Below are 14,759 nucleotides of genomic sequence, written 5' to 3' on the forward strand. Positions count from 1 at the left end.
GAGGCGTTCTGAGTCTCAATCACCAAAATCCCAAAAACCAAAAAAGCTGAGGTCTTCTTCTGCAACAACCTTGGGATCAAAAAAACCTAATGCCCCCTGGGCCCCCTCAATTACTCTAGAAGACAAGCCTGTTATGGAAAGTGACAGTGCCGAGGATATTAATGTCGGCGTTGCGCTCAGCACTGCTCTGCTGTTACCAGGCGATTTGGAGCGAAACACCCAGTACAGTGAGTATGAGAATTACGCTCTAATGCTTCAGCACTCCGTTCGGGTAGAGGTCTTCTATTTGGTAATTCTTTTCTTTCTTTCTCTTTATTTCGTGCTTTGAATATTCTCTAATACCTCTGTTTTCTTTCAGGCCATCCAGCATGCCCACTCTTTCTCAATGCAATCTTTTGAGAATCGGGAGAGGCTTGTCGAGATGAAGAGGGAGTTCTTTTCCCTCCAAAAGACCAACAAACGTCTTAAATCAAAGATGAAAAAACTGGAGGACCAAGTCGAGGCTGCAATCAAAGCTCAGACCAATGCCGAAGAGAAGGCTGAGGCTGCTGAGGCCATCAGGAAAGTGGCTGAGTCTCAAAAGAGAGAAGCTGAGGAAAAAATGGTCCAAGCCGAAAAGGAGCTTCAGGAGGCACTGGCCACCAAAGAAGCCGAAATAAAGACGCCGACGAGAAGGCGTATGCCCAAGGCATGGCCGACGTCACAGATGCCTACGAACAACAGGTGAAGGAGGCATGCAACAAGGGTTTCACCCTTGGTTGGATGTCCCTTCTAAAGAAACTCAATGTCCCTGATGATTCGCCTTTGAGGAATGCCGATGATATTTCTCTTCCATTCCCTCCACTTCCTCCACCAGCTCAGTCCGATGAAGATTCAGAATCTGAAGATGAGGAAGAGGATGATGCCTTGGTGAGAAAAGCAAAGGAGGCTACTGCGTCCAAGTCCCCTCCTCAAAATGAGCAAGTCCTAGACTTAACTCAAGACGAGGAGGTTGAGGAGGTTCCCAATGATGTGATTCCTCCAAAGGTATCATCGGATTCACTTCTTGCTGATAAGAGTATTGATGAGACCCTTGCCCAAATTGATGCCGAGATCGTGGCGGAGAAGGTGGCCGAGGTATCTTCTCAGCAGTCCTCTGACGTCCAAACCCCGCCTGCTGCCGATGTTGGGGAATCTTAGTTCTGATGTCATGTCTTTCCTTTTCTTGTCTTTTGTACTCTTGTACTTCTTTGTTTCTTTAGATGATGTAAGTTTCGTATATGGCCGATGTGCCTCCTTGTTTTGTGAATGCTAACTCAACTTTCTTTTTCTGAATGCTTGTATCTTTGTCTTCTTCTAACTGCTCTTGCATGATTCTATACTTAGAATATTTTGCATGTCTTATGTACTCTTCCTTCTTTGTGCAATCTTCTCGGGATGACACACCTCGGTTATGCCACCTGACGATTTACCTCGGCAAGTACTTGTCCTGTAAATTGCTTACAAATTTCAATAAGGATTAACATATACTGTTTTAATTTCTATTTTGTAAACTTTTCTTAAGTTATAACAAGTGCCAAACAATAATTGTGGTTTAGCTTCAACTTGTAAATTGCTACAAATTTCAACAAGCGTTAAGCATTACTTCGGTTTAACTTCAACTTGTAAATTGCTACAAATTTCAATAAGCGTTAAGCATTACTTCGATTTAACTTCAACTTGAAAATTGCTACAAATTTCAACAAGTGAAGATAAACAATAATCTCGGCTTAACTTCAACTTGTAAATTGCTACAAATTTCAACAAGTGAAGATAAACAATAATCTCGGCTTAACTTCAACTTGTAAATTGCTACAAATTTCAACAAGCGTTAAGCATTACTTCGGTTTAACTTCAACTTGTAAATTGCTACAAATTTCAATAAGCGTGAAGCATTACTTCGGTTTAACTTCAACTTGTAAATTGCTACAAATTTCAACAAGTGAAGATAAACAATAATCTCGGCTTAACTTCAACTTCAACTTGTAAATTGCTACAAATTTCAACAAGTGAAGATAAACAATAATCTCGGCTTAACTTCAACTTGTAAATTGCTACAAATTTCGACAAATGAAGACAAACAATAATCTCGGCTTAACTTCAACTTATATATTGCTACAAATTTCAACAAGCGTTAAGCATTACTTCGGTTTAACTTCAACTTGTAAATTGCTACAAATTTCAACAAGTGAAGATAAACAATAATCTCGGCTTAACTTCAACTTGTAAATTGCTACAAATTTCAACAAGTGAAGATAAACAATAATCTCGGCTTAACTTCAACTTGTAAATTGCTACAAATTTCAACAAGCGTTAAGCATTACTTCGATTTAATTTCAACTTGTAAATTGCTACAAATTTCAATAAGTGAAGATAAACAATTTTGTCTTCTCTCTGCCCCCAATGTGAACCTGAGTTCCACTTGGGTTCTCATTATTCAAAAACAACATTATGCATCTTTTATCAATTCACAAGTCTTGGAGAATTCTGCTAAGATTTTATTGATGACGTCGGCAAAAAATAACAAGGAATATCTCTATGTTTGCTCTCAGAAAAGTTTCCAGTTCTCTTTCTTCTTCTTCGGCTAAGCCCGAGCCGATAAGAAACAAGCGTTCTTCATCATCCTCCTGGACGAGGACTTTCTTTAGTGCTTCTTTACTCTTCTCGGCAGGCTCCTTGCCGACATTATCTAGGACCTTCATGTCCTCGTCTTCAATCTCTGCCTTTTCCGGTTCTCGAATGTTACAGGTGGATTTCATTGCTGCCATGGAGCAATTTTTTGCTTGCAGTTGATCTCCTCCGACTTCTTCAATCCCATGCTCTGTTGGAAACCATAGTAATTGATGCAACGTTGAGGAAACTGCCCCTATTGCATGCAACCATGGCCTTCCCAAGATGATGTTGTATGGCGAGGGCGTGTCGATCACCATGAATTCTGTCTTGATCTTCTTAGTGCCGGCTTGTACTTCCAAGCTTGTTGCGCCCAGTGGCCACGTCGGCGTTCCATTGAAGCCGACCATCGGGCCATTGGATTGCTCCAAGTCATCCGGATGAAGGCCCAACTCCTTGTAACTTCTAACGTACATGATGTCGCAAGAGCTGCCTTGATCAATTAGGATGCGTTTCACTTGGCACTCCCCAACCTAGAGGGATACTACCAAGGCATCATTATGTGGATGCTGGACCATCTCTAGGTCGGCTTCTGTAAAGGCTATCGTCGATCCCTGACATTCTTCAGGCCGAGGTCTTTTATGTTCGACCTGGTTCACGTGCTGTAGGTGTTTTACCTTCTAGGTCTCCCCTCGTATGTCGTTTTCGTTCACCTTTGAGTGAATTACATTAACCACCCGTGGTCCTCCTGCCTGTGGTTGCTGTGCTGGGAGAGGCAGAGCTGCTGGTGCTTGAGGCAATCTTGCATGTTCTTCCCTTGTCTTGGCCTCATGGACAAGGTCCCTCAGATGGCCTTGCCTCACCAAGTCTTCTAAGTGTGCTTTTCGGGCTCTGCAACCCTGAGTTGGGTGCCTTTCTTCATTGTGGTAAGCACAACACCTACCGACGTTTCTTCCCATAAATTCCCCTTGTGTTCTTGTCGGTGCTCTGAAATAGGATTGGTTTCGTATTTGATCCAGGACTTTGTGGATCGGGATTTGGAACACAGTAGTCACTGCCTGTTTAGCCCTCAATTCTGTTTCTTGTTTGATCGATCCATTGTTCCCTCGGCTTCGCTTCGGCGAACCGTTTCCTTTCTCCTTCTTTGTCTCTTTGTTTCCCGACGTATCCTCTTCGGCTCTGGCGTACTTCTTGATTCTCGCCATGAGTTCTTCCATGCTTTTTGGCAACGTCTTTGCCAAAGACTTCCGTAGTGGGCAGTCATCTTTCAGGCCGTTCTTGAAAGACACGACCGCCACCTCTTGGTTGCATTCGGGTATTCGATTGAACACCTCGTAGTACTTTTTTGCGTAGGCCCTAAGGCTTTCATCCCAGGTGATTTTTAAAGCCATCAGTGCGTCGACCCTCAAGGGCTGTAGTTTGTTCGTCACAAACCTGGTCACAAACATCTCGGCCAGGCCTTCCCAAGTCTTTACGCTTCCCTTTGGTAGTTTATGGAACCAATCTGATGCAATCTCCCCGAAGGATGAGGGGAATACTTTGCAGAGCAACGGCTCGTTCCCACTATATAATGCCATTGAATTCAGGTATAGTCCAACGTGAAAGTTGGGATCTGACTTACCACCATATATTTGGAACCTCGGCATACTGAATCTCTTTGGTGTTTCAAATTTGTCCAGTTCCACCGAGAATGGTGTCCTCGGCTTAACCGGGGAAGTTACCTCGGCTTCAGCATTCTGTTGCTTCCTTTTGAGGTAATCTCTCAAGTCTTCTTTACTCCTCCCTGGAGCTTGGTTATCTTTGGACTTCAATCTTTTCGGCACACTACTTTCGGCCTCGTGGTGGGCCCGTTTTGATCTTTCTCCATGGGTTGTGTCAAAGCAGAGCGCCTGCCCTTGAACATGCCGATGTTCTTTGGGCTCTAGGTCCTTCGTGTGATACGTCCTTCGGGACTCCTCTCGTCTCGGCTCCTCTCGTCCGACTTCCCTGGAAGGTCGGTGAGAGTGCCTTTCGCTCTTGGTGTGCTGAGGGGCTTCGGGGATTGTTTTCCTTCCTCCCTTCTGGGTATTAGTTGCTGGCATTGGCGTGTCCTGCAGCGGGTACGGTGGCTGCATGACATTATTTTGCATCATGAAGTTGACGACCGACTGCAGGTCTGCCAACTTGTTTGCCAATTCTTTTACTTCTTCATCCCTCTGTAGGCACCTATCCCTTCATACCTGGAGGTTATCTTCGTTATAGCACTAGCTTTGGTCTGTCTTCTTCGAAGTGTCGCCCTCTTGGCCGACGTCTTTCTCTCCGTGGCCCTGGTCACAAGTTTCTGCATTGTGGTTGTCTCATTCGATATCAAGGTCAATAGGTCTGCCACTCCCAGCAGGAGTGTCGTTCCCAATCTTTTCCTTCTGTCCGTTACTAGCCATCTATTCTTCTAATTTCCCACAGACGGCGCCAAATTGTGTGAGTGATTTTCTGACCACACTGCCCGCTTAGTAACCAGCTGGAGAGCACCGGCAGAATAGATGGCACCTGGTTGACCTGCAACAGAAAGAGAAGGCTCCGGCGGTGGCTCTTCCACCCGGGGGCACTCCGACGATCAAGTCAGTATATCTCTCAAAGATAATCAAGTGCTAAATTTACTGCTTAAAGCATAAATTGCGTACCTTAGACCCACGGGGGTGCCTCTCTTTTATAGTTTACTCAATCCTAGTCCCACTAGAAGCCTGACTTCTATGGACTCTAATTCAGTACTTACTTTGGACTCTTCAAGAGATAAAGATAAATTCCCTAAGAGTTTTATCCTCATCTTGACTAAAGTCTTCTCTTCATTCTAGGACTCTTGTCCCTTATCCGTTTATCTCGAATTCTGATATCTTGGGAGATAACCTCGGCAACTCCGAGATAACCTCGGCATAATGACGAGGACACGTGGCACCTCAGCTGACACATTGGCGTCACCTTGCCATGTGTTGGTACTTAGAAAATATATCCCCACATTAATAAAAAAAAAAAAAGAGAAGGAGAGAGGAGAGAAAAAAAAAAGAATTTTAAAAATTAATAAATCAAATACATTTTAGAAAAATATCAGGGATCCCAAATGTTTTACCAAATATTCTATAAAATATCTCGCGTGAGTGTGAGACCTACATTATGCGGGTCTCATATGAGTTCGATACTCACGTGAGACATATGATAAAATATTTTGGGTCTTTTAGCATTATTCTATATTTTTTTAATTTTTTAATCTAAACATAATTTAATATTGAACCAAATGGTACCTCCGCTTTTCCGAATATGTCCTGCAAATAATACATTGGAGTTGCTAAAAAAAAAAAAAAAAAAAAAAAAAAAAAAAAAAAAAAAAAAAAAAAAAAAAAAAACTTTAGAAAGAAAGGATATTATTATATACTGAGGGTGTTTGTTTGTGCTTTTTTGATCCAATTTATAACTTCTAGTTTTGGAAAAACTATTTTGAACTGTTTGGTGAAACTTATTTTAAATAGTTCCGGATTCTAACAACTTATTTTAACTCAAAAAAGTTGATTCTGAGAAGCTGCTCACCCATTGCTTCTAATTATCAGTTTTTGCTGTGGACATGTTAATTTACGGTTATATTCTTAAATTTTTATTTATTTTTTAAAATAGAAAAAGACCAAAATGGACTATAGATTATTAATATATATATTTTTTTATGAGAAATGTAAACAATTAGTGAATAATAAAAAATAAAAGTTAATTAAAAAAACTACTTTACAACTTATTTAATAAACACTACTCAGCAACTTAAATCTATAATCCAACAGTTACATCAAACAAATTAACAACTTTTTATTAAAGTCATAATCTATAATCTGTTAAATTATAATTTATAATTTATTTCAACAATTACACCAAATGGGACCATAAGCGGAAAATTTCTACACTAGGCTCCAACAAGGCCATGTGGGCTCAAGTTGAAAGACTAGACTCTCACTCCTCCGTCGTTCGGACCTGGGGCTGCTGTTGTGACTAAGTCACATCAGCGATCTGCTGTGAGCTTATGAGGCCTTTTTTTTGAGTCTTTTTCGATGAACCAAACCGTTATATTATAGGGTTCGTTGAGCATATTATTCATGCAAAAAATCAAGTTAATCAGAAATCCGTAACCGCATGATCATATTCAAATTGTTTTACAAAAATTATCAAGATAGTGTCAACTGTTTATTTTTTTAAAAACAAATGTACTCTTGTTATAAAGTTCTAGATTTCTAATCAATTTGATTTTTTGCATGGATGATCTATTTAACATAACCTACAATATAAACGGGTTCAGATCACCAAAAAAGACTCGAAAAAAATCCTCCACGGAAGCACAACGGATTGTTGCTGTGACTTAGTCACAGCAGCACCCTCGGTTCCCGTCGTTCACATACACTATCAATTATTTATTATTTTTTTATGAATAATATTATATGTATCAATTAGTGTACTAACTAATGTATCAATTGATAATGTGACATGATTTAAGAGGTTTTCAGTATTTGTAATTTGTATAATGAGTGGGGTCAATAATAATGTCATAACTAATATTGGTACACTAATTAATGTATATAATACCACCAATTTTTTATTTATTTTTTAAGTACTAACATTCAAAGAAGAATAATTCTATACATAATAACACTCCTACAAAAGAACTTAATAAAAATATAAATAATTAAATATAACTAGTTATAAAAATAATAATATTCAAATCTTTAATAATATTTAAAAATAAGTCTAAGCCTACGAATACTATGATGACACTCATAGCATCATTTCTCCTTGTACACCATAATAATAATAATAATAATAATATTAAAAATGAATATTTGTTGTAGAATTGCTATTAAGTAAGTAGGTGTTTAACATGCATTAAAAAAATATATATTTTTTTTCATATATACATTTATTTGGGTCACATCAGTCAACATCTATTAACATCACCTCTCTATTTTTCTATTACTTCCTTTATTTTTCCACACATTTATTTTTTTATTTATAAAAAGTCAAAAGTGTACTTATTTAGGCGGTGTTTGGGAAGGATTTTCTTGGAGTTTTTTGGTTAGTTTTTTGCTAAAAGACAAATTGGTTGAAAAACCAAAAAAAAAAAAAAAAATCCAAACAAAATATCATATCAAATCTCATAATCATTTCACTTTTTCTTTCACAAACATCACATTTAACCACAAAAAAACCCAACTATCTTTCCAAACACAAAATTTTTTTTTTCTAATAATATCCTATAACTAAAAAACTTTGTAAAAAAATCAATTTCCCAAACACTCACTTAGAATATTTCAAACCACCCCTAAAATCTCTAGGCTCTCACATGGCCACGTGGCAGACGACTTGAAAGACTAGACTATTGCTCCTCCGTCCTTCGCGGAAGTGCTTCACTACTCATTACTCAAACTCAATTATTCAAAGAATAAAGATTGGACCTCTTTTTTCCCATCCCTTTGACCTATTTTTTTTTTTTGATTGATCACTTTTTTGTGTGCATTTTTATTTGGGTTTTCATTTGTTTTTAGTATTTCTTTTCATATTTTAGTTAATTTTTTTTAAAATTTTTTTAGATGTATCTAATCTTTATGTATCTACACACACACTAAAATATGAAAAAAGTTTAGCAGTAAATTACACCATGCACCTCTACACTTAGCACCAAAAAGTACTTTGGTCTCTATATATGGAATCGTGACAGTCAATCTCGTACACTTTTGGTCAAATCTCATTTTAGTTCCTACATATAAAATCATGACAATCAACCTCTTATACTTATGGTCAAGTATTAGTTTGCCCTTTTGTTACTCCATTGTTTATGTTTTTAACATAACCTAGTCATGTGACAAACATATGATTACGAAATGAGGGTAAGAGAGGAAAATAATCCATATTTTCCACGAATATACACTTTATCCCATGTGATAAGTATGTGAGAGTTAGAAAATACAATATATATATATATATATACACATATGTTCATATGCTGAAAATTGAGACGAAGAGGTAGGAAAATAAAACTTTTGGAAAAAAAAAAAAAAAAAGGAGCAAAAAAATCAAAGAGAAATGAAGAAGAATATATAGACATCTGTGTTACTGTGGAAAACAAAATTTTATGATTCTAATTTTTGCAAAATCCTAGTTCATCTCCTTAATCATTCACAATTTGTTTTAACTGAATATAGTTAAAATTTGGGAAGAAAAATGTGTATAGATGGGAAATTTGAGTAATTTTCCTATTTTACCCTCATTTTGTAATCATATGCTTATTACATTACTGACTTCTATTAAAAATTTATACGATGAAGTAAGAACACTTGACTAGAAGTGCATAAAGTTGATTGTCATGATTTTATAAGTGCAGGGGGTTAACTATCACAATTTCATGTGTAAGGATCAAAGTGAGATTTCACCAGAAGTGTAAGGGGTTGATTGTCACGATTTCATATGTAAAGACCAAATTGAGATTTGGTACAAAATGCAATGGTGCAAAAGATAATTTATTCAAAATTTAGTAAAGACAAATGAAAATTGATTTTAAAATAATTTCTAAAAATTGTAACCAAATATTTTTTGTTTTTTGTGAACCTAACTTTTCAAGGAAAGAAAATTTAATGCTATGTGGTCATATAAAAATATATAAAAGCGTATACAAAATTTTAATGTTTTAATTATATTCGTTATGTCTGTTTTTTAATTATGAATTTGGGTAAACTTAGAAACGAGAAGGAAATATGTGAAAGCTTTTTATTACAGGTATGCCACATGCACTGCAAAAAAAGAAAAAGAAAAATTGCACGGAAATTTAATTTAATTTTTTGAACTTCAAAAAAGGACGCTTGGTGGGGTATCATAGTATTCGTAGGCCTTGATCCCTGAGTAACCAATTGTTGGTCAGATTTAATCCAACCCAAAGAAATGGGCCAACTATTGGGATAAGAGAGGAATACACCAATCCCCAGCACAAGAGGTAGAGTCACGATCGGAGTATAGTGTAATCAGCTTCACCGTTTGAAAAATGGCATTACAAAAAATTAAGATTTTAGAAACTAAAATTTAGGGACCAAATAATTTGTTGCGAAAAGTGTCATTATATTTTTAGTAACAAAAATTGGACATTAGTGATGAATTATTATCCTTTTGGGACCAAATTTTTTGTCTAAAAAAATAAACCATTTTGAGACCAAATTATTTGTCCCTAAAAGTCTATTTATTAGTGATATTTTCAAAAATTTGTCACTAAAAACCTTATTTTTGACCTTTTAGTGACTATCCTCATGATGATAGAAATTGACCCCTAAATGTCTTTTGTAACAAAATTTTCACTTATATGTTGTAGTGTGGGCTACTAGTCGTGCCCCAGGAGTCCAGCTCCATTCAATTGTGCAGAAGGAAGGCACCTTTCCATCCCACCACCACCTCCGTTGGTCACGGAAAATTAATCTGTGAACAATATTCATTATAGAAAGTCTAAATGCCTAGAAAAATTATACAATAATTTTACCCATATTGTAACTGCGTGGTAGAGATTGAATTGGTATTATTTTTATCTATGTATAGAATGAATTTTGACCTTCCATTGATATTTCTATTAACTTCTTGGTAAATTTTTTTAATGTTTCTGTATTCATTGGTGAGATGACATCTAAATGAATTTAACCTTCATAGTCATTTTTTGGGTGTCCAATTTGCTGGCTTTTTTGATAACTTGGGATCCCGCCCATTAAACGCGACTAATCCGGGGGATCTAATTTGCAGTCTTTACCAAGTATTTGAAATAGACCGTCACAGTTGGATGACTTTAGAGGACTTAGCAAGCATGACTTTCATACAATTATTATCAGATTGCAAGTCTTTCCAAGAATGCAAATATTTATTGATTGTTAAATTTGAGAATCTTTCTTATTGTATCAAATACACTTGAGCTGTGACTGCACTGCATATTATTAAAAGAATTCATAGAATAATCTTGCAGTCAATATGTTTAAGTTGTTGAGTGAACTTCGATCATTTGTCTCCACTGTTGCTATCATTGTGTGTGTGTGCATGTCTTTGTTGAATAAAGCTTCCCAAAAAACAGCCTTGGTTGCCGCCACCACCACCACTACCATCACTACCACCACACTTGCTGGAAATGATACTGATTACTTAGCCTTGCTTTCCATCAAGGCTCAAATAACTAATGATCCAATGCTAGTCACAAGCTCATGGAATGATTCTCTCCATTTCTGCCTGTGGGAAGGTGTTTTATGTGGGCATCGCCATCAAAGGGTCACTGGCTTGAGTTTAGAGTCGCGCAATTTAGAAGGTTCTATACCTCCTTCCATTGGAAACCTTAGTTTTCTCAAAATTGTTGATGTCTCAAACAACAACTTTCAAGGTGAAATTCCTCATGAAATGGGCAGGCTATTCAGGCTGCAAGTTCTAAACTTGACCCATAACTTGTTGGGAGGACAAATTCCAGCAAACCTCTCAAGCTGCAACAACTTGAGGAGGCTCGGTTTAGGTTACAACAAGTTCATAGGAAATCTTCCTATTGAGCTTGGTTCATTGAACCAATTGGTGCAACTTTATATGAATTCCAACAATTTGAGTGGAGCAATCCCTCCTTCTTTTGGGAACCTTTCCTCTCTCAAACTTTTCTCCGTATCAGAGAACATGTTGGAGGGAAGTATTCCGGACTCACTAGGCAGCCTGAAAAGCTTGACATATCTTTCATTCTCCTCAAATAAAATATCAGGTATGATTCCTCCATCTATCTATAATATCTCATCATTGACAGCTTTGGAGGCACGAGTAAATCTACTTGAAGGAAGTCTTCCTCAAAATTTAGGCCTCACTTTGCCAAATATTAAAAGGGTTAATATTGCGAAAAACCACTTAAGTGGATCAATTCCACTTTCAATATCAAATGCTTCAAAACTTGAACACCTTGTCTTGTCAATGAACAAACTTTATCCTGGAGTGGCTGTTGATTTTGGAAATTTAAAGAATCTCTTGTGGTTAAGTTTATTTGAGGATGGTTTGGGAACTGAGGATGCTAATGACCTTAATTTCATCTTGACTTTGGTCAATTGTAGCAAATTGAGGATATTAAGTTTAGACGCCAATAATTTTGGAGGTGTTTTGCCCAATTCTTTAGTGAACCTCTCAACCCAACTTCAGAGTTTATCAGTGTCAGGAAACCAGATATCTGGAAACATTCCAGTAGACTTTGGAAATCTTGTGAGCTTAAATGTTGTAGATATGAGCTATAATCGATTGACAGGAACTATTCCAACCTCTATCGGTAAACTTCATAAGATTCAAGAACTGGGTTTTGGTAAAAACAAATTGTCTGGGGAAATACCTTCCTCCATTGGAAATTGGACATTGGCGAACCAGCTTTGGTTAGAAGAAAATGATTTTCAGGGAAACATACCGTCAAGTCTTGGAAATTGCATAGATTTGATACTATTGCATCTTTATGGTAACAATCTGTCTGGTAGTATACCTCAAGAAGTAATTGGTATCTCATCTTTATCAAAATCTCTGGACTTGTCTCGAAACTCTCTAACTGGTCCCATTCCTCCAGAAGTCGGTAGCTTGAAAACTCTCGTTGAACTAAATCTTTCTTATAACAAGTTATCTGGTAAAATTCCTAGCACCCTAGGTAGTTGTGATACTTTGGAATACCTTTTTTTGGACAATAATTCATTAGGAGGAGCCATTCCACAATCTTTGAGTTCTCTAAAGGCCATTGAAGAATTAGGTCTCTCACACAATAACCTCTCGGGTGAAATTCCAATTTTTTTTGAAAAGTTTCCCTTTTTAAGGAATTTAAACCTTTCTTTCAATGATCTAGAGGGAGAGGTACCAGTAAAGGGAGTGTTCCAAAATGCAACTGCAATTTCAATTTCGGGAAATAAAAAGCTCTGTGGGGGTATACCTGCACTACAATTGCCAACATGCACTTCTAAAAAACCAAGAAAGTTAATTATTCCCATAGTTTTTGGGGTTTTGGGTATTATTTTGGCATCATCTGTTTTAATCCTTTGTTGTCTTAGAAAGATGAGAAAACAATCTCTTGTGGCATCTTTTTTGATGGATTCATTTGGGAATATCTCATACGGAGATCTCCTCAAAGCAACGAATGGGTTCTCTTCAGATAACTTGATTGGTATAGGAAGCTTTGGTTCAGTATACAAAGGAATTTTTCATCCAAATGAAAAGACTATTGCAGTGAAGGTACTCGACCAACAAAATATAGGAGCTTCAAAAAGTTTTCGGGCTGAATGCAAAGCTTTAAAAAACATTAGGCATCGAAACCTCATCAAGATTATAAGTGCTTGTGCAAGTGTTGATTTTCAAGGTAATGACTTCAAAGCCCTTATATATGAGTTCATGGAAAATGGAAGCCTTGAAAGTTGGTTGCATCCAGTTTCACAAACAGGTACTACCCATGAGCAACCAAAATGTTTAAACCTTCTTCAACGATTAGGTATAGCAATTGATGTGGCTTCTGCTTTGGATTATCTTCACAACCATTGCCATGTCCTAATCATACATTGTGATATAAAGCCAAGCAATATTCTTCTCGACAGTGATATGACTGCCCATGTCGGTGATTTTGGTTTAGCAAGGCTCCTACAAAATCGCAACAATGAAGTTTCTCATAGCCAAAATAGCTCTGTTGGTATAAAAGGAACCATTGGATATGCAGCACCAGGTAATCTACCATAAGAGAAAATATTGTGTGACTGGTAAGCTAAGGTGGTGTACAAGTCCTCCTAAAACCACCACCTTAGTGTACCAATTAGACAAATATTATCTCGATGTATTTATATATGTGTATTTGTAGGTATAAATTAATGTTGTGTTAGTTTTGGAAGAAATTCTTTTTGGAAAATATATATATATATATAAATATTGCATTTTTTGATGTTTGGTTGAATGAAAAGCGAAAATCAATAGTAAATATTTTTTGTGGTTAATAGAAACAAAATTATTTAGACGGAAAAATTCTCAATGTTTGAAAGCTGAAAAACATTTTCTAGATGACGCCGCTACACTACTACCACCACCATTATTATAACCATGACCACCCTACTGCCATCGTTGGCTTACCACCGCCACCATCAAACCACCACTCTCAATACTAGAACCACTACTTCTAGCACATTACTTTGAAGGTCAATCAAACAAAATATTTCCATTTGTAAAACATTTACCGTGGAAAATATTTTTCATCGAAATAAACAATGTATAAGAGTGAACATAAAATGTATTATGCGTGTATTGCAGAATATGGCACAGGGAGCATGGTGTCCACCGGTGGGGATGTATACAGCTATGGAATCCTCTTATTAGAATTGTTCACAGGAAAAAGACCCACTGATGGCATGTTTAAAGATGGCTTGACCCTTCACAAGTTAGCTAAGTTAGCTCTTCCAGAAAGAGTGATGGAGATTGTTGATGAGAAACTTGTACCAGTGGTAGAAGAGGAGGAAACAGCCAGCAAAAATTCTAGGAGAGAAATGGGAAGGGGAAAATTCCTTGAGTGCTTAATTTTGATACTTAGGATTGGAGTTGCGTGCTCTGTGGAATCCCCACGAGAACGGATGACCATCGTTGATGCAGCTAAGGAACTACATTTAGTTAAGGACATGCTACTTGGGAGAAGGATTTCAAGCAATGTGCAAATAGCTTCAAAGGGGTAATTCAGGTACTCTCTTTCGGTGTTGTTATGTAGTTTCAAGGAAAAGTTAAAGAATATAGAAAGTTTCAAATATTTTTTTATCTTACATTGGTGTTCACAACCCTCGTTTAAATTTTCCGTTTAACTTATGTTAGTTGCCTAGAAATGAAATACTGAAAATTCCACAGAAGGTGGAGCTCACATGTTGGGCACACCCTTTTGTTTTTGTTTTGTTTTTTTGTGAAACTTTGTGTTCCATTTTTTGTGTAATAAATAAGCTTTTGATATATCACTTTGGTTTAGCTTTGAGTACTATCACTACGCTGAATAATTAATCACTCGTCAAACACAAATATTCAAATCAAGCCATTCAAATTGTAGAAATTGTAAAAGCTCTATGAAGTGTCAGAAATTTCCCCTGAAGTAACCGTCT

At 37.0% G+C, this 14,759-nt stretch overlaps 1 protein-coding gene across 1 annotated transcript; it reads left to right on the top strand.

The window, feature by feature from the left end:
* The first annotated feature begins 10,500 nt into the window (after positions 1-10,500).
* Positions 10,501-14,615, top strand: LOC114259174 (receptor kinase-like protein Xa21). Its single transcript, XM_082891261.1, has 2 exons — positions 10,501-13,357; positions 13,933-14,615. The coding sequence occupies exons 1-2, from the start codon at positions 10,630-10,632 to the stop codon at positions 14,346-14,348; spliced, it is 3,144 nt and encodes a 1,047-aa protein (XP_082747387.1). The 5' UTR covers positions 10,501-10,629; the 3' UTR covers positions 14,349-14,615.
* Positions 14,616-14,759: the final 144 nt, after the last annotated feature.

This window comes from Camellia sinensis, chromosome 10 (genome assembly GCF_055761805.1).
Source record: "Camellia sinensis isolate YWXY chromosome 10, ASM5576180v1, whole genome shotgun sequence".
Classification (NCBI taxonomy): Eukaryota; Viridiplantae; Streptophyta; class Magnoliopsida; order Ericales; family Theaceae; genus Camellia; species Camellia sinensis.

Coding starts and splice junctions, on each gene's coding strand:
- LOC114259174 (XM_082891261.1), top strand. CDS start 10,630: ATGTTTAAGTTGTTGAGTGAACTTCGATCATTTGTCTCCACTGTTGCT. Junction 13,358..13,932: donor CATTGGATATGCAGCACCAG/GTAATCTACCAT, acceptor CGTGTATTGCAG/AATATGGCACAGGGAGCATG.